We start from the raw sequence: 17,742 nt of genomic DNA, 5'->3' as shown, positions 1-17,742 counted from the left end.
TACGGAGGCTTCTGCTGCCCCGAACCTTATTAAAGCATCACCTTTTGCTAAGTCTTTTTTTGGTTGGTGGGGTTTTTTAACATCTATTTTTAAAAAATTTATTTTTATCATAGAACAGTCTGGGTTGGAAGGACCTTAAAGCTCATCTTGTTCCACCCCCTGCCATGGGCAGGGATACCTTCCACTCGACCAGGTTTCTCCACATCCCATCCAACTTGGCCTTGGACACTTCCAGCGATGGGTGCAGCCACTCTGGGCAACCTGTTCCAGTGCCTCACCACTCTCAGAGGGAAGAATTTTTTCCCAGTATCCCATCTAGTTCTGCCATCTGTTAGTGTGAAGTCATTCCCTCTTGTCCCGTCACTCCAGCCCTTGCCCAAAGTTCCTCTCCATCTCTCTTGTAGCTCCTTTAGGCACTGGAAGAGGCTCTAAGGTCTTCCCGGAGCCTTCTCTTCCCCAGGCTAACCATTCCCAGCTCTCCCAGCTCTCCCAGTTCTCCCAGTACGGCACCGTCCACGTTCCCATTCCCCTTCCCGGCCCTGTGCGCGCTGCCGCCGGCCGGACTCTCGCCTGTCCCCTAGCGGGGAGAACCGGCGCTGCAGCGGCACCGCTCGGCGCCCCGGCACCGGGACAGGGACCGGGATCAGGCACCGGGATCAGGGACCGGGATCAGGGACCGGGATCAGGGTCGAGGTCGGGGTCAAGGGAAAGCCGCCCTCCTAAGAGCCTCCGTCAAGGGGGAAGCCCCCAGCCCGCGCCGCAGCCCCTGGTAGGACCGAGACTTCGCTCTGCTCCTGGCCCCGCGCACTGGAGCTGGCATGGAACGGGGTCTTTTCTCCTGTGTTTCGGGCATTTGCACCTGGCAAGTGTAAACCGGAGCAAAAACACCTCAGGGAGCGGCTTGGGACCCTCTGCACCCCCGTCCCCGGCTCCTGCATCTCGGGGTGACCCCACTCCCCGATCCCCGAGAGCCCCGAGCCGGCTGCGGGGCGCCGGGAGCCCGCGCCGGGCTGAGAACGGGACGGATACAAAGCACAGGGACCCCGTGCTGAGATGCAAAGAGATCTCTTTACAAACGGGACTGTGAAAGGGACCGGGAGTGTGAGCAGGTCTGCGAGCGGGACTTCGAAGCACCGGCAGTTCCAGTCGGGCTGCGAGCTGGACCGGGCTGTGCAACTCCGGGAGCGCGAACCGGGATGGAAACGGGATCTGGCCGTGCATCTCCGGGAGTGAGAACCGGGGTGGGAACGGGACCGGGCTGCGCAGCACCGGGAGTGCGAACTGGGATGGGAACGGGACCGGGCTGCGCAGCAGCAGGACTGCGAACGGGACAGGGGTGTCAAACACCCGGAGTCCCAACCGGGCTATGAACGGGGCCAGGCAACCGAGCCCCGGCAGCGCGGACGAGGCTGCGGACGGGAGCGGAGCGCGCAGCCCGGAGCCCGGCGGGGGACGCGGGCCGAGCCGGGCGCGGAGCCGGGCGCTGACTCAGCCGCCGCCGCCCCGGGCCGTGACGCGCCGAGGGGCGGTCGCTGCCGGCTCCATATAACGCGGCGGCCGCCGTGCAGAGCTCACACCGACCCTTCCTGAGAGGGAAGAGGGGCTGAGCAGCCGGGCAGGCAGCGCCTTCCTCCTTCTTCACCTCTCCTTTTCGGCGCAAGCTGCACTTTTGCCGGCGTCAATGAAACTGGCAGCGATGATCAAGAAGATGTGTCCCAGCGAGGCCGAGCTGAGCATCCCCGCCAAGAACTGCTACCGCATGGTCATCCTGGGCTCCTCCAAGGTGGGCAAGACGGCCATCGTCTCGCGCTTCCTCACCGGCCGCTTCGAGGAGCAATACACGCCCACCATCGAGGATTTCCACCGCAAGTTCTACAGCATCCGCGGTGAGGTGTACCAGCTCGACATCCTGGACACGTCGGGCAACCACCCCTTCCCAGCCATGCGCCGCCTCTCCATCCTCACAGGTACTTGTCAGAGGGTCCCTCTGCCAGACTCCTGCCCAGTTTGGGGATGTTTTTCCAGTCCTGGGAGGAGGGAGATAGGATTTTGTGTTTTCAAGTGGATGGGCAGCTCTTCTTGGACTGGAGGATGCAGGACCCAGGTGCTGCCTGGTCCTTCCTTCTCCAAGTCTGTTTGGCTTAGGAGTGGGTCTCTGTGTGTCCCTATCCCTGGAACGATCTCATGTTCCCTCTTTGCCCCCAGGAGATGTGTTCATCCTCGTGTTCAGCCTGGACAACCGTGACTCCTTTGAGGAGGTGCAGCGCCTGAAGCAGCAAATCCTGGAGACTAAGTCGTGCCTGAAGAATAAAACCAAGGAGAACATAGAGGTGCCCCTGGTCATCTGCGGCAACAAGGGCGACCGGGACTTTTACCGGGAGGTGCAGCCCCGGGAGATCGAGCAGCTGGTGGGAGGGGACCCCAAAAAATGTGCCTACTTCGAGATCTCGGCCAAGAGGAACAGCAGCCTGGACCAGATGTTCCAGGCACTCTTCGCCATGGCCAAGCTGCCGAGCGAGATGAGCCCTGACCTGCACCGCAAGGTCTCGGTGCAGTACTGCGACATCCTGCACAAGAAAGCGTTGAAAGGCAAAAAGCTGCTGAAGGAGGGGGGCCGGGGCAGCACGGAGGAGGCGTACGGCATCGTGGCCCCCTTCGCCCGGCGGCCCAGCGTGCACAGCGACCTCATGTACATCCGGGAGAAAGCCATCGGCGGCGGGCACGGCAAGGAGAAGGATCGCTGCGTGATCAGCTAGGAGCCCCCGCTTGCCACGGGAAGGAAGGAAGGAAAGAAAGAAGGAAAGGAGGGGGAAAGATGCTCGTTTCCGAATTGACTTTGGGCAGGTGCCCACCCGGGCAGAAAGGGTGTCGCCTCTCCCCCAGCTTCCCTCCTCCCGCTTTCATCATCTCCCTCCCTGGGGGTGCATTTTGGGAGCGAGGGATGCGAAGGGGGGGGCTTTGGAGGGCAGGAGGGGATGTCACTGGGAACAGCCTCCTCCTCTGGGCAAAGAGACAGGGAAAGGGTGAGCTGCTGGGCAGCCAGGTGGGAGGATGAGTGTGGAGGGCACAGACCTTGGTGTTTCTTTCCCTCCCAAACCACCCAGCCTCGGGCACTGCCCTCAGGAGGGAGGGCAGGGGCCTGCCAGCACCTGCCTGGGGCTTTGGGGTTGGTTCTTGTTTTTTTTTTTTTTCAACTTGAGAAGCTGTGCACGGACTCTGACTCTGTGTTGTGTGTTCATCTGTGTCTGCAAAACACATGCAGAAGACACTCCTAAGCTGTTGCAAAGACATTGCAGAGTTGCAGCCCCGATGGACCAAAAAACTGACTCTTGTTTACATTTGTCTTGTTTGATTTGCAAGATTTGGGGAGGGTGGGGGGAGAGGGAAGGGTTTTACAAAAAAAAAAAAAATAATAGGCACTTTATGTAGGTATTGTTTGTCATTGACATGAACAAAACAGAAAATCTTCAAGTGTTTCTACCGTGGGTGAAACTTGATGTTTTATTTTTTCTACAAATTAATAAAATATTTTAAAAAATGACACCTGTGGGTTTGTCTTTGCTTCCTTGCCCTATCCCATAGCAAAGCCTGCTAAACAAAAGGCCTGAGCTGTGAGGTGGCAAAACCAGCCTCTCACTCAAGCCCTGTATTACCCCATTTTCTCCGGCTCCCAGTGCAAAGGTTCCCGCCTCTGCAAGCCACTGGGTTTTTGCCACCCAGGGTAACGAGGGGCCACGCAGGGAGTTACTCACTCCAAAGGGTCACTGAGCCAGCACTCTTTCCTCACTCCACTACGCTGAGTGACGGTGCTGCCAGCCCCGTGACACGCCGGGCAGTGGGATGTCACTGCCTGCAGTCACCCAGCAAACCGACATCACTTGGTTATAAAGAGCTGATTGTGTTTCATGCTCTTTCCCGATTAACTAAGCACATTTTAATGATGTCAACACAGACTGATTCATTGGCACCCCAGCTGGGATATTGTTTTTACTTTGCAATATGAGTAAAGGAAGTACTTTGCTCAAAAGGTCACCTTTACATCTGATGGTTTTTAATCTCTTCCCAACAGCAAGTTGAAGTAATCATTGCTAGAAGTGAAACAGGATCATTCTTCAAAGAAAGCTTTTCCCAGCCCCAGCTTCTCCTCCAGCTCATTTTCAACCCCCGCTCCCCCCTCATGCAGCAGCACAAACCTGTGTTTAGCACATATTAATGGCAAAAAAAATCATATTGAAGCCACGGAACAATGGTGAGGGAGTGAGACTGCAAAGCAAACCACCTCAGTTTCGCTTGAAACTTGGATTCAAGTTGACAGAGTTAACTTGTTCCTGAACTATGTGCCAGACATTTCTTTGGCAACAAGTTGTTTCTTCCAGCTCTGCCTATGTCTGATTTCACAGGAACAGCCACTGGCAAAAGAATGGAAAACATCGTCCAGGCATGAGACACAGGAATTTATTGAGCTGGGACAGGCAATGGCTGGTGGAAAGGCAATTTCAGCAATAAAAAATGTGTACATTGTGCTTTGTTTATCTCGGTGTTCTGCTTTACTCAGAGTTTACACACTGGCACCTTCCCAAAGAAAGTACTAGTACAGTGTCCCAGTGGGGACAGAGTAAATCTCTGAGCTACAGGTGAGTTGCAACCATCCCAACTCCCACTGAGCAGAATTAACCTGTTCAAGCTGCTCAAATGTTTGTGGTTGTGGAAAGCCCCAGGATGTGGAACTCACCTGTCCTGTTGAGCCTGACTTTAGCATGGGAAAACTAAAAGCTTTTCTCACTTATGCCCTTTGTTTTGATTCTTGCCCTTCCTCTGTTGTAAGAGGGAAAGACATTGGAGCTGGGCCCAGGATCCCACATGCTGCCAACATCCTGCCCCTGCTCTGCCCACATCCACTCAGCGAACACACAAGAGGGGCAGTTCAGAATTTATAAATCTTTATTTGACTCATCTCAGACACAACCACCAATTGTTTATAAAGAAAAATACAGAAGTAATTGAAAGCAATCATTCCTCTTCCAACACACAGGGAATGGAAAGTGTACCAGAGACTCTTTCCAGGAGCAGCGCCAAACAGTTCATGCTTCCCTCTTATGTTCCCTTCTGATGTGTGGCCATTTTTAAGTACAAAAAAAAAATTGCAGAGATGCCCCCTTTTTCACCAGCAGGTACTTTGACCCTAAGTGAGGAGAAAGCAAAATGTCTCCTACTCGTTTGAACATAAAAAAGAAGAACCCCACCCCATGAAAAAACAGGAGATGGGATATATAAGTGCAGAGTCCTGCAGCAGATCAAGGGAATGTGCCACTGCCATTGTCCCAGGAGAGCACACGGTCCTGGCTCAGTGTCACACACCCACAGTCCACACAGGCACAACGCCACAGCACTGTAACCAAAACCTAAGAAAAGTCAACTTCTGCCACCCTGTTGAGCCTGAAGAGGAGGTATCTCAGACCCAGAGAGTGGAGCTGTGCCTTTCCTACTCCTTGGGGATTTCAAACATGCAAAGGCTCTTGTACTTCTGCAGCAGCTCGTTTTTGGTCCGGACCTGCTCCCGCAGGTTCTGCAGCTGCTGCTGCTGCTGCTCTGGGCTCACCCCGATGCCAGGCATGGAGCTGATCAGCTTCCTCATCTCCTGGAACTTGTTCTTGAGCTCATTCAGTACCTGGTGAACATCCTGGCTGTCCTTGTCCATGCTGCAGGAGAGAAAATCAAGACACTGTGAATTCTCCTACTGAAAATGCTGCAATTTCCAATACAGCCAGGGTTTAAACTGGAATTCACTAGGAAAATTGCTCTTGGTATCTAGCTGCACACACCTGATTCACCTATCCCAATAAAAGGACACAGATGGATATACAGACTGGGTAGCTTATGGGCAAACTGGTTTCCTGCAAATTTCCAGCACACAAGCCTGTCATCTCAGGATGCATTAAACAGGTTAGGAGCTGCTCTGCAGCTTTCAAACATCACCCTGGAGCAGGCTAAATTCTTCCTCTGAACTCCTGTACCTCTCTTTGGGGAAGGTAAGATTGCATGTGTGTCGTGTGTAGTCACCTGGAAAAAAAGATCTCAGTCTCACCCGTGACCTGTTGCTGTTCTACACTGTAATACAAAAAAATCAATGCAGTCAAACAGCTTGACAGCAAAAAACAGAAACTGTTCCCCAAAGTGTCAGAGAGTGTCCAAAGGCAGAGAAAATGGTACTTTGGAACTTTAAAACGAGTCCTTGGGGATTTATACTTAATAAAAGAGAAGCAGTGGGGGGTTTTTGGGTTGGTCTGGGGCATTTTTTTTAAGAGCAGCAGAATTGGCTCTGCAGCCAGCTCTGTGCTTTTCAAGGCTCAGTGTTGTCTGAGGCAGCGTCTGCCCTTGAACCCTCATTAGTATCTGACTCAGCTTTGTTAGCACCAGCAAGAACTTTTACTGATTCCAGGCAAAAGCAAGTCCCCGCTTCCAGGCCGCCTGTTAATAGGGAGAGTGGGATTCTAATGGTCTTTGAAAAACTGGGAGCCTGTTCAATAGCCAGACCTAAAAATAAATCTGCTTGGCATGACCAGGGCAGAGAGGTGCTCGATTATAACTTTGGGGAATCGTGACATGGCTGAGAGCAAAACTTTTAAGCAGATGGCTGCCGCTTGTTTCAAAAGCCTGTTGGAACAAAATATTCATTACTCCCTTCTAAATAAAACTGCAGCTGGTACCATAATGTCTCCCCATTATGCAGGCACTCAGGGCCAGGTCGGCAGTGGAAAAATACAGGCGTACACACACAACCAGCCCCATGGCACATCTGGGGAAGGATGGGGTGACACTGCCTTTAATCCACCACAGCTGCAGGCTGGCTATAACAGGGATGTCCTCCCCACATCTCATTCCCTTCTCCATGCAAAGAGAACTGACAGCTGCCTGTTGCCTGGTTGATCCAAAGGCATAAATATTTTAGGCTTGGTGGGGCTTTTTTCCTGATGGGTGGTTTTCCTGCTGGATCAATCAATGAAGCAATTCCCTGTTTGGTGGCATGGAGAGGTGGGAGTGATGAGGTGTGGGAAGAGCCTGCGGCTGCCTGCACTAACACAGGATTCAACACGACATCCAACCTCAGCCTGTGCTGATGGACTGGGCACAAAACCTGCCTTAAGGCACAGTGCTCTTCACCACACCAGCACAAACCATCATCGGTGGAGCCACACAGTGAGACCTCAGCAGTGATGCCATTGACTGTACAAGGCTGAAAATATCAGCAGACCCTGTTTAGGAAAACTTTCTCCAGACCGAAACAACAGGAAACAGCACCCGTCCTTGAATGTCAGCAAATTTACGTGATACATCCTCGCTCTGGAGCACAGAGTCACCTTGGAGATGTGTCTTCATGGCTGAGTCAGTGTCAGAACGGCAGGGCTGGGCTCTGCCACTTGAGGCAGTGTTAGAGGACAGCCCGTTTGCCATCTGTCAGGGACAGGAGGCACAACATCCCACCGCTGGCCGCTGTGGTGCCACCCTTCTGCCACACCGTTCAGCACCTATGTTGGCTCGAACTGCCAGGGAAATGCCACACACGAAGCCAAGGGAGGTAGCTTGGCAGCAGGAGTGGGTGGCTTGGTGGGACAGGGCTCAAGATATCCCTGGGACTGTCATTTGTGAGTCACTATGACCTGATCAGTGACACATCAGAATCTGCGAGGTCTCAGCCCATGGCTACTGCCCACTTTGCTGATTTACACACATGCACCTGCCAGGGGATTTAGCCTCACTCTGTGGTCTGCACACATCAGTAGAATCAAGGTCAGGGGGCAACTTGATGGCCCTCACCTAGCACAATGGGGAAACTGAATGAAATCACAGGGTTTGCGTTCTCATGCCCATTCTGGACTGGTGTGTCAAGGGTGTTCATTCCCATGGACTGGGCTGCAGAGCCATTAAGGATGAACCTCCCTCACCTTTCAGACATGCTTGGTCCAAGTGAAACATCAGCAGGACACAAAGCGGCTCCAAAATGAATGCCCAGGGAAAAGGGTAGGATGAAGGCAATTCATGCTTCCCATGCTCACTGCCTCACCCTGCAGAGTGCCCAGGTGAGTCTGCCTGGATGAATTTCCATGGCAGAGCCATTCCCTTTCTGGGAACTCAGACAAGCATCTCTGGAGGGGTTATCCTGGGCCAGAAACACATCAGTTCTCAGGATACTTGTACAGCACCTTTCACCGGAACAGGGCTTATCTTGAGTTGGGAAGAAAACAGTGTACATCCCACTGGGGAAGCTGTCCTCCTTTTTAAAACTGCCCAGAAATGGGCTGCATTCCTGACGCACAGCCTGTACTTTCTGAGGCTGTTATCAGTCAAAGAGTACAGTTCTCTGGAGCAATAACCCAGCGGACAAACAGTGCTCCTGCTCCAGACACACTCTGTACAGGGCAGTGTACCTGGACCATGGGAGCACCGGCACTGCTCAGGTGACCCCAACACCACCCAGGTACTGGCACAACTCAGAGCAAAGATGCACTTGGGGCTGTGCCAGCTCTCTCCAACACTCTTCCCAGGAACTCCAACTGAGATAAAAAGGGCAAAGGAGATTCTGGGAGGTTGGAGAGCATTGCCAGAAGGGTGACCCCATTGCCCTGCTTCCTGTTCGGGACATCCTGGGGAAGTGGGAGCTGGGAGAGCATCACTCGAGGAAGGACCCAATGGCCCAGCTCCCTGTTCAAGGCATGATGAGGATGCTGAGAATGTTAAGGATGTGAAAACAAGTTAAAGAGGGAAACCCATAACTCTGCTCCCTGTCCAGGGCGTCCTACGGATGCTGTGGCTGGCAGAACATCACTGGGGGGGGAACCCCATTGTCCTGCTCCCCATTCAGAGCATCCTGGGGGGATGCTGGCAGCCAGGTGAGCATCATTGGAGAGGGCATCCCATTGCCTCACTCCCTATGCAGGGCATCCCCGAGGATGCTGTGACTTGGAGAACATCACTGGCGAGGGGACCCCTTAGCCCTGCTCCTCCCGAAGGCTCTGGTGTGAGGCAGCACCGTCCGAGTGGGGCGGCTGCGGCAGGGCCGCGGTGCCCGGCGGGGCGGGGGGTGGCGGTGCCCGCCGTTACCATTTGATGATGTCGTGGACGAGCGGCAGGAAGGAGAACTCCTCCTGCGCGGGCGGCAGCGGCGGCGACTTCTGCTCGGCGGGCGGCTCTGGCGGCGGCGGCTCCTCGGCGGCGCGGCCCGCGGGCCCGGACGCCATGGCGGGCCCGGCAGTGACGGAGCGGGGCGGGCCCGGCCTGGCTCCGCCTCACGGCCGCCCGAGCCAGCGGCAGCGGCGCTCACCGAGCCGGGAGCTGGCTGGGCAGCGGTCGGGGCTGGGGAGCGGGGCAGTGCGCTGCACCCGCACTGTGATCCCGCTGACACCCCCAGTGATCCCCCCAAATGCCCTCCGCAGTGATCCCGCCTGTGCCCGCAGTGATCCCCCTGCACCCCGCCAGTGATCCTCCCTGACACCCCCGGTGATCCCTCCCCATGCCCCCCTACTGATTCCCTCTACACCGCCTCAGTGATCCCCCTGCACCCCTCAGTGGTCTGCCTGCGATCCCCAGGGATCCTCCCCTTACACCCCCCCAGTGATCCCCCCTGTGATTCCACCTCCCATCCGAGCCCCACACAGGAGGTGGGGGTTGGAGGAAGGAGAGATCTTGGGGTCCCGCACCCCAAGGACAGGGTGAGGAGAAGGGGTGCCAGGAAGCATCCAGGGACCATACGAACCACCCAGAAGTCCCAGTAACCATCCAGGGATCACAGGAGCCATCCAGGGATCCCAGGAACCACCCAGGGGTCCAAGGAGCCATCTGTGGGCTGGCCGTGGCTCCCAGCCCCTCAGCACACTTGAATTGGTGTCCCAAGTCTCTATACATCCTTCTCTTTCAAGCCAAATCTGAGGGGAAAATTGCATTATTCTGTGCAAAAAAACACAGCAGTGTTTCGTTGTCTCATATCCCAGCTTTCCACTATGTTGTTTTGTTATTTGGTGTCTTCAGTTTGACTTTAATGCAAATAGAGATGATATGGGCTGGATGATGGGGATGTGGTCCTTGAAATGCCATAGGGACGGATGTTTACGTGGGACCAGACTTTCTGCTCAAGGGAGGAAGCATGGCCAGCATCAGTTGGAGGGAAAGCAAGCTGGAGTGTTGGATGGGAGTCTGGGCTGGTGACTGGAGGAATTCGTAGGAAGAACAGAAGTGTGATGTCAGGGCTGGGACTGCTGTGGAGCTGGGAGAGGGAGAAGAAGGGGGAAAAGGTTGAGAGAGCAGGGGATGTTCATCTGGAGAGGAGAAGGTGACAGGGAGATCTTAGAGCCCCTTCCACTGCCTAAAGGGGCTCCAAGAGAGCCGGAGATGGACTTTGGACAAGGGCCTGGAGTGACAGGAAAAGGGGAAATGGCTTCCCACTGACAGAGGGCAGGGTTAGATGGGATATTGAGAAAGAATTCTTCCCTCTGAGGGTGAGGCCCTGGCACAGGTTGCCCAGAGAAGCTGTGGCTGCCTCATCCCTGGAAGTGTCCAAGGCCAAGTTAGACAAGGTTTGAAGCAACCTAGTCTAGCAGACAGTGTCCCTGCTCATGGCAGGGGGGTTGGAAGCAGGTGATCTTTACAGTCCTTTCCAACCCAAACCATTCTATGATTCTGTGAAGAAATGGAGCTCTGGTGTGACTGACCTGCAGGGGGAAGAGGTGACTCAGGATGGTGACTGGTCAAGACTGGGAGAGGGATGAGGATGCCCCTCTGCACTAAGCATCCTCAGTTTGCTTCAGTGAAGTGCTGCCCCTGTGCTCAAACCACTGTACCCACACAAGGCATCGCAGCATGGATAATACCAGCCACAGTTGAGAGCTTTTATTCCTGATTTGGCTTAGACAAAATGCGTAATTTAATTTTTCATTTGAAATAGGCCTCCCTGCTCAACAGTTACAGGCTGAGGAGGACTGGGAAGGCAATTTCCTTTTTTAAACCAATTTCTTTCTGAAAACAAACAGAGGCTATTTATACATCTAATGAGAACGCTGGTAACCATTTAAATGGGGGGTATTGGCTGTTTGCTCTAAATATAGCAGATGCAATCGCTCACTTTGTTCCTACTGTCAGGAATAGATTCAGGAACTGATGCTGGAATGTGCAAAGGAGCCTGGGGGAGCCCAGGTTCCGCTGAACAGATCCCTGTGGGAAGGCTGGTGGTATTTATGGCCCTTGACTGAGTCAAGCAGGAGGCACAGGATGCTGTGTCCTTCAGATGGGGCTGAGCCAAGAGGTTAATTTCTGCCTCTTTTTAAGGGCTGTTTCTAAAGCAAGAGTTGATTCAGGCTCCATGGGGCTCATTTCCCTCAGTATTGTGCTGGTTTTATTCTCCCCTTGGCGTTCTGGAGGAGGGCAGCAATAATTGCTGGGCTGCTGGATGCCTGCCTGTGATGGTTGAGTCAGGCAGTCGTTCCAGCAGGTGACAACATGCAGACCTCATTCAGTACCTAAAGTGCTGTAAATCAGCGTTTCTTTTTGCCTCTCCATTCCCATTTGGAGTCTCATGTTCCCAAAGCACTGGGACACAGCTTTATCTAGTTGGTGTGTCCCTGCCTCTTGCCTTATCTTCCTTGTGGTAACAGCTCCTCCAGCTCCCCCAGGTGACCCACCTCTGTCCTTTGGGGCTTGTCATGTCTAGTGGCAAGTCCAGGGGAGAACAAAGGTGTTTCACCATCTGGGTGGGGTTCAACAGGCTCCTACACCACTGGAGATGCTGCTGAATTGGTCGGATGAGACTGTGTGGTCACCATGTGAGTGTCAGCCTGGACTAGGGCACAGTAGAACCGTGGTCTGTGGCATGACAGTGTGTTCATATCCCTGGTGAGGGCTGTGGGGAGAGGTGAGAGCAGCTGACAGGTCTGGCAGGGAAGAGAAGGTTTTTGGTGTTGTGGGTGTGCAGAGTGTTGACCTCAGGTGAGGGGCAGTGGTGGTGTGCCCAAATCTTCACCAGTCCTTATGGAGCTCTGAGCTGTGAGACCTTTGTCCCAAGGGGGTGACTTTGGTGACCTTTGTTATGTCCTTGTAGCGCAGTTCCTTCCAAATCCCTTTGCAGTTGTGTTGGGGTCTCCATCTTGGATGGGAAGGCTGTGTCAGCCCATCCACTGTTCTCAGGAGGAGCTGGTGGTGGGTTGCAGTTCTCCCTAATTTTCATTCTGGATTCTTTCACCCACTATCAGTTCCTCAGCAGAAGGGTTTGAATGAGCAACCTGTGAAAACTGCATGTGAGGCAGCTAAAGCATGAACAAAGACACTTAGTGATGAATGAAATGAATAATTTCCCCCTGGATTTGGTAATAAACTTGAAGTGCAAATGATCGACCTGTTCCTCAATTTAATTGTGGCTCTTTGTATAATTCACTTGCTGGACAGGCAGTTTCTGAAATGTGTAAATGTTTCCAAACCATCTGATTTTCTGTGTACATTCATTGCTCACCCAGACATTTCATTAACGCATTATCCTAAAACCCAGCTGATCAAATAATCCATATCCAGGTTCGCTTTTGTTATTGCCTGTTTCTTTATGATACCAATGTTATTCTTTCTTCTCCTGTCATTTCTGTACAGATTGTACCTCTTGTCCTCTTCCAAAGGGAACTTTTGAGGTATTTACCACCAGTTATTTAATTCAGCACCAGGTGACTCTGTGCCTTTCACTATTTCCTTACAATGACTTGATGTTTTTATATTGATGGTCTGACATTTCACTGGGCTCCGCTTTTTGCTGTTGGACCATCTGGAGCTTGTTGTGCTGTTGCCACCAGCTCTGTTATCGTTTTTTACTATGTGGCTATCACCAGGTTGAACTTTATCTCTTCCTCCTGCTCCTGCACTGCATCATCAACTGAATTTTCTATTTCAGTCTTGCTAAGCTGCTGTGGTGGGATAAGTGTGTATTGTCAGGGAGGTGTTGTCAGGGTTGTGACCACCTGGGAGGGGGTGACAGGAACAAGAAGTTACAGCTCCAGCCTTGGCCAGGGCTGGTGGTCAGGGCACCTTTTTGTTAGGTCATTACTATGATCCTGCAACTGCTCAGGTTCGTGGCCAAGATCTCCCTAATTTTGACCAGATGGGAATTCAGTCTCGGGCTCTGCCTTGTTTTCACTCCTGGGACCATTTCAGACCCCCATGAGTCTTCTCATGGGGGTGCTGATGGGAGTGGGGAGTCATTAGCCACGCTTCATTCTTTGAAACTGTGTTTTACTAGAGGGATTTAGGCCCTGCAGGTCTGTCTGCCCCAAACACTCAGCCCTTCACCCCCACATGCTCCTAGAGCTGCTGGTGCCCCAGGTGCCTTTGAGATTTAAGATCCAAACAAGCATCATCAAAGACATCCGCAGCACCTCAGTGCCTCCTGGAGCAGCTGGCTGCTGGGGAAACTGGGCTGCCATGGGAGGAGGGCTGTCATCCCATGGCCCAGGAGATGCCACCCTCAGGGAGAGCCCAGCATGGAGGACGGAGCCTGGGACAAGAGGTGGCACAGCAGGCTTGGCCAGGCTGCCTGTAGCACCAGGTTGGGTGTCACTGCAGGGCATTGGCCTAGCCATGAAGGCCAATTCTTTGGTGCTCCGAGCCTCGGGAGGTGAGTGGGGATGATTCAAGGGCACAGGGAGTGTCCAGTGACCTCACCGTGTTCTCCAATGCCACCCCACTGCTGAGCAAACACGGAGGCTAGCCCAGGCCACCCCGGGGGAGGCACCCTGACCACTGCGTGGGCAAAGGCAGCACCGAGGGCTTCTTGCACAAGATCAGCTACGCAGAAGCATGGATCCAGGAAAACACACAGCCAGAGAGGCTGCAGCCCCCAGCCTGGCCCAGCTCCAGGTGCAGGTGGCTCTGGAGCTCACTGTCTCCGTTGGGCAGCTCTGTGCCTGTGGGGCATTCCGGTGATGAGTCCTGGGAGCTGCCAGTCCCTGCAGAATCCCACAAGATCATTTCACAGCCAGGCTTGAACACTCCAGGCTGTTTTCCACCCAGGGCAAAGGGGCAAAAGTCACCTAGCAGGAGCAAGACAGGAATATGGAGTGTGAATTTGGGGTGTCCCTGAGGAAACCTTTGCCTGCAGAGGAAGGTGCCCTTGTTACCACTGGGCAAAAGCAGCCCTGGATCCCTGCTGGCTCCTGCCATAGTGTGGTGAGTCAGCAACGTCCCTGCCATTATTTACAAATAATGAGTGAGGCTCCGAACACGTGCCACCAAAAACACGAGGCAGCAGCAGTTTCACTCTCAATATGCAATCATGGCCTTGAAGCAATGCTGCAGGAGCCTGCACGGGAGGCCAGGGCTCAGCTCAGGTGAGGATTTCTGTCCTGACCTCCTGGATGCATACCCAGCATGTTGGGAAGGTGTTGGAGTGGGACAGCACATATGTGTGCCTCCCTGTGCACACACATCCCTGTGTGTTTGTACATTCCTGGGTACATCCCTGGGTGCATCCTCGTGCTCTTGTATCCCTGTGCTTGTGCATCCATGGATCCCAGTGCACCACTGTCCTGCACATGCACACAATGTGGGTGTCACAGAGGACAGATAAATTTACCTGGATGCACGTAGCAGACTCTCACTGATGGGGACACATTAAGGACATAAATGAAATCCCAGCTCCCTTTCTTGGAGCCAGTCCTAATTCTCCGAAAGTGGGTCAGGCTTTGTTTGTGTGTTTATCTGGGCCCCTTCAAGTGTGGCAGAAAAAGCCATTACCTGATGCTGGAGCCCTTCAAAATGCTTCTCTTGGTTTACTTAACACAGAGGGAGAGGAAAGGAGCTTTGTTCAGACTTTGTTTTGGCACCCCAGAAAAAGCATCTGGTTAAGATTTTAGCCCATCCTTCACTTGAATTGCAAACACCATTTTGCTGTAATTGGCCTAATTACTGAAATGAGACAAAATTTATATGAGCTTTGCAAGATCAGTCAGGTGTCCTTAAAGAATAATTTTACATGGCAGAACAGTGGGTTTCTGGGGCAGCACTGACACTGTGGGAGACACATCTTGGGAAGTGGAGAAGTTTTCTTCCAGCTCCAGTGAGAAACCATTTAATCCATCTCCTGACCTGGGGAATGATGCATCTCTGCAGGGCTATGGCAGGAGCAGTGTTTTAGTGAGCCTTCCTCCTCCTGACCCTGAGCTCCCTGGGCCCTGGGCATCCCCAGGATGCTGCCATCCCCCACCTGGAGCAGCCTGTGCCCCTCCTCAGCCACACCAGCAGCTCCCACCCGGTTCTGGCACTGGCACCCATGGGTGGCTTGTCATAGTCACGTGTTCCTGGCCTCAAGGATCCCTGTTTGCCAAGGGCTTAATGTTTAGCTGCTAATAAACAAGGCATATCGGGGAGGTTTTGATGACCAGCTAGCTAAACTTTCCTGGGACTTTTGCTGGCTCTTGTGCCACAAACAAGGCCAGGATGTGGTGACATTCTTGTTTCAGATAAAGTTTTCATTAGAAGTTTCCCAGAGCAGGCTTCCAGCATTGCTCCAGCTCCTACTCCCTTGCTCCTGGGCATTCCTTGAGTTGGTGATCCAATGCTCAGCCATGTCCCATCCTGCCCAAAAGCTTTCTCTCCATTCTGGCTGCACACTAATTTGTCCAAGGAGGAGTTGTTTATCAGGGTTGGATTGGTTTGGGGGTTTGGCTTCAAGCACCTGTAGGGGAATCAAATAAGGTTTTCAAACAATGTCAAGGGGGAAAAGAAAAATCCTCCTTCTTGTTCTGACTTGAGAAATGAATGAACTTGTCCTTCCTGCCTTTACCCCATGGGCATTTCTCAGCAAAAACCCTGACTTTTTCCCCCAAAGGAATATGCCCTAAAGCCCAGCTCAGCAGCTGCTGCCCAGCTCAGTGACCATCAGGTGCCTATGGCTCTATCCAGCCTGGAGCCAGCTTTTGCCCATTTCTACTTTGTGGATTAGCTGAGCCCATCCTGGCTTCTCTTGTGAGGGTATCCAGCAGAGAGAGAGGCCAGAGAATCACTCAAAGCATTTCAATCCCTAACACCATCCTCTGACCCCAGTGTGGCTCAGCCCATTCATCATTGATCCAAATGCAAACAAATGTCATTAGAGAGGGACATTTGGCACTTAAATAAACACTGACCCATCCTTGCCCTCACTCCCATGCAAAACCAGCCCTTCTGGCACTGCAGGAAGCTCTTGGGATGCTCCCACTGCCCTCCACAGCAATGGCAGCTCCTGGCAAGGCTGGAGACCGCATCTCTCCCACTCAGGGATTACACTGGGACCTGGCTGCTGGCCGGCCTGTTCCAGCATCTCTCAGCAACTGCAGAGATAATTGCAATAAGTCTAATTGTTCCTGCTGGATAACGAGTATTTTGCATCATCATCCCCAGCTGCTGAGAGCACCATCTAAGTTGCTATTTCAGGGTCGGAAAGCAGCTCCTCTGAGCCAGGAAAGGCTGAACCAGGCTGGATCTGGGCACCTGAAGCAAAGCCCCCACGCTGAGGCTCTGCTGACCACAGTGCTGGTTTGCTACCCTGCTTTGGGACAAGGCATGAGACAGGGACTGTTCCCAAGAGGCAACCTGGATACAAAGACATGAAAACATAGGATATTCAGTGTGCTGATGAAACAGGCAAATCCCCAGGGAGTTTTGTCTCCAAATGGGCTTCTTCCAGCTGGACATGCCATTGTCCCTGTGGATGCAGAGGGCTGGAATGGTGTGTGCACATGCATGGATGTGTATGCACACGGATGCACACAAACATACGCATATGCAGGCGTGCACATCCACATGAACACTTGTGTGTACACAGAGTTATTCCATGAAAACCCATGGGCCTGTTTCCCTGCCAACCCGGTGGGCTCCTGCTCCAGCCTTTCCCCAGACAGAGGAATCCAGAGAGGCTTGAACCACTCCTTTGCCCAGGCGGTCCATGTGCTCCAGAGGATGGGGGATCTCTGAGGTGCCTCTTTTGTTCCTTTTGCTAAGTTTTGTAATGTTTTGAGCTCTGTAACAGGGTTGTAAAACAGGCAGTCACAAGGTGGAGTGGGAAGATGAGCAGACAGAAACCTCTTCCCCTCAGAACCCAAGGAATCACTGGTACTGTGCAGTCACTACTCAGTGTGTGATGAGCTCTGTGTGTCCTGGTAGTGCCCCTGGTTTTGGGCAATGCCATTGCAGACAGCAGAGCTTGTCACAGCCTCCCCACGCTGTTCCATCAGGCAGACCTGCTTCGTGCTGCCAGCACACGCAGCCAGCCAGGACCACAGCAAGTGTCACCCTCTCCCCCCACATGATGGGTTAGATAATGCATGTGGCAGGAACTCCTGACTGGGCATTGATTTCTCCTCCACCAACAAGCACTCTGCAAGACCCGAGGATCCACCACCTCTGGTCAGGGCTGCTCGAGTGCACAAGGCCGGCCTTGCAGCAGGGACAGCATTTGAACAAGGCAGGAGTGCAGTGCTTCTCTCCCTGCACCCCATCCGGCACCTGGAACGGCTGCTGGTAATTGCTCAGTGCTGCAGGATGTATTGAGCAGCCAGCTGTGGCATTCCTGCCCTGCTCATGCTCCCAAACATGTGGGTTTGAGGCAGCATCAGCAGAGGTTGTGCATTCCATCCATCCCATCCCACAGCTCCCAGCTCAACCCTGGACTCTGCACCTCACTTGCTTTTCCTTTCTTCTCCACAAACCAGCTGCAGCCGGCTGTCAGGTGCAAACCTTGTT

The 17,742-nt window shown here is 53.2% G+C and overlaps 2 protein-coding genes across 2 annotated transcripts; one reads left to right on the top strand and one right to left on the bottom strand.

The window, feature by feature from the left end:
* Positions 1–1,681: 1,681 nt before the first annotated feature.
* Positions 1,682–3,126, top strand: RASD1 (ras related dexamethasone induced 1; the record flags this gene model as incomplete). The annotated part of the gene is made up of 2 exons (XM_082291974.1): positions 1,682–1,967; positions 2,206–3,126. 2 exons carry the CDS (start codon positions 1,682–1,684, stop codon positions 2,754–2,756), a joined length of 837 nt encoding a protein of 278 aa, XP_082148100.1. The 3' UTR covers positions 2,757–3,126.
* Positions 3,127–4,954: 1,828 nt separating this feature from the next.
* Positions 4,955–9,236, bottom strand: MED9 (mediator complex subunit 9; the record flags this gene model as incomplete). Its single annotated transcript, XM_082291930.1, has 2 exons — positions 4,955–5,699; positions 9,100–9,236. 2 exons carry the CDS (start codon positions 9,234–9,236, stop codon positions 5,483–5,485), a joined length of 354 nt encoding a protein of 117 aa, XP_082148056.1. The 3' UTR covers positions 4,955–5,482.
* Positions 9,237–17,742: the final 8,506 nt, after the last annotated feature.

Source organism: Coloeus monedula (assembly GCF_965178545.1).
Source record: "Coloeus monedula genome assembly, chromosome: 16".
Taxonomy (NCBI): Eukaryota; Metazoa; Chordata; class Aves; order Passeriformes; family Corvidae; genus Coloeus; species Coloeus monedula.
This window is presented reverse-complemented; position numbering and strand designations above follow the sequence as displayed.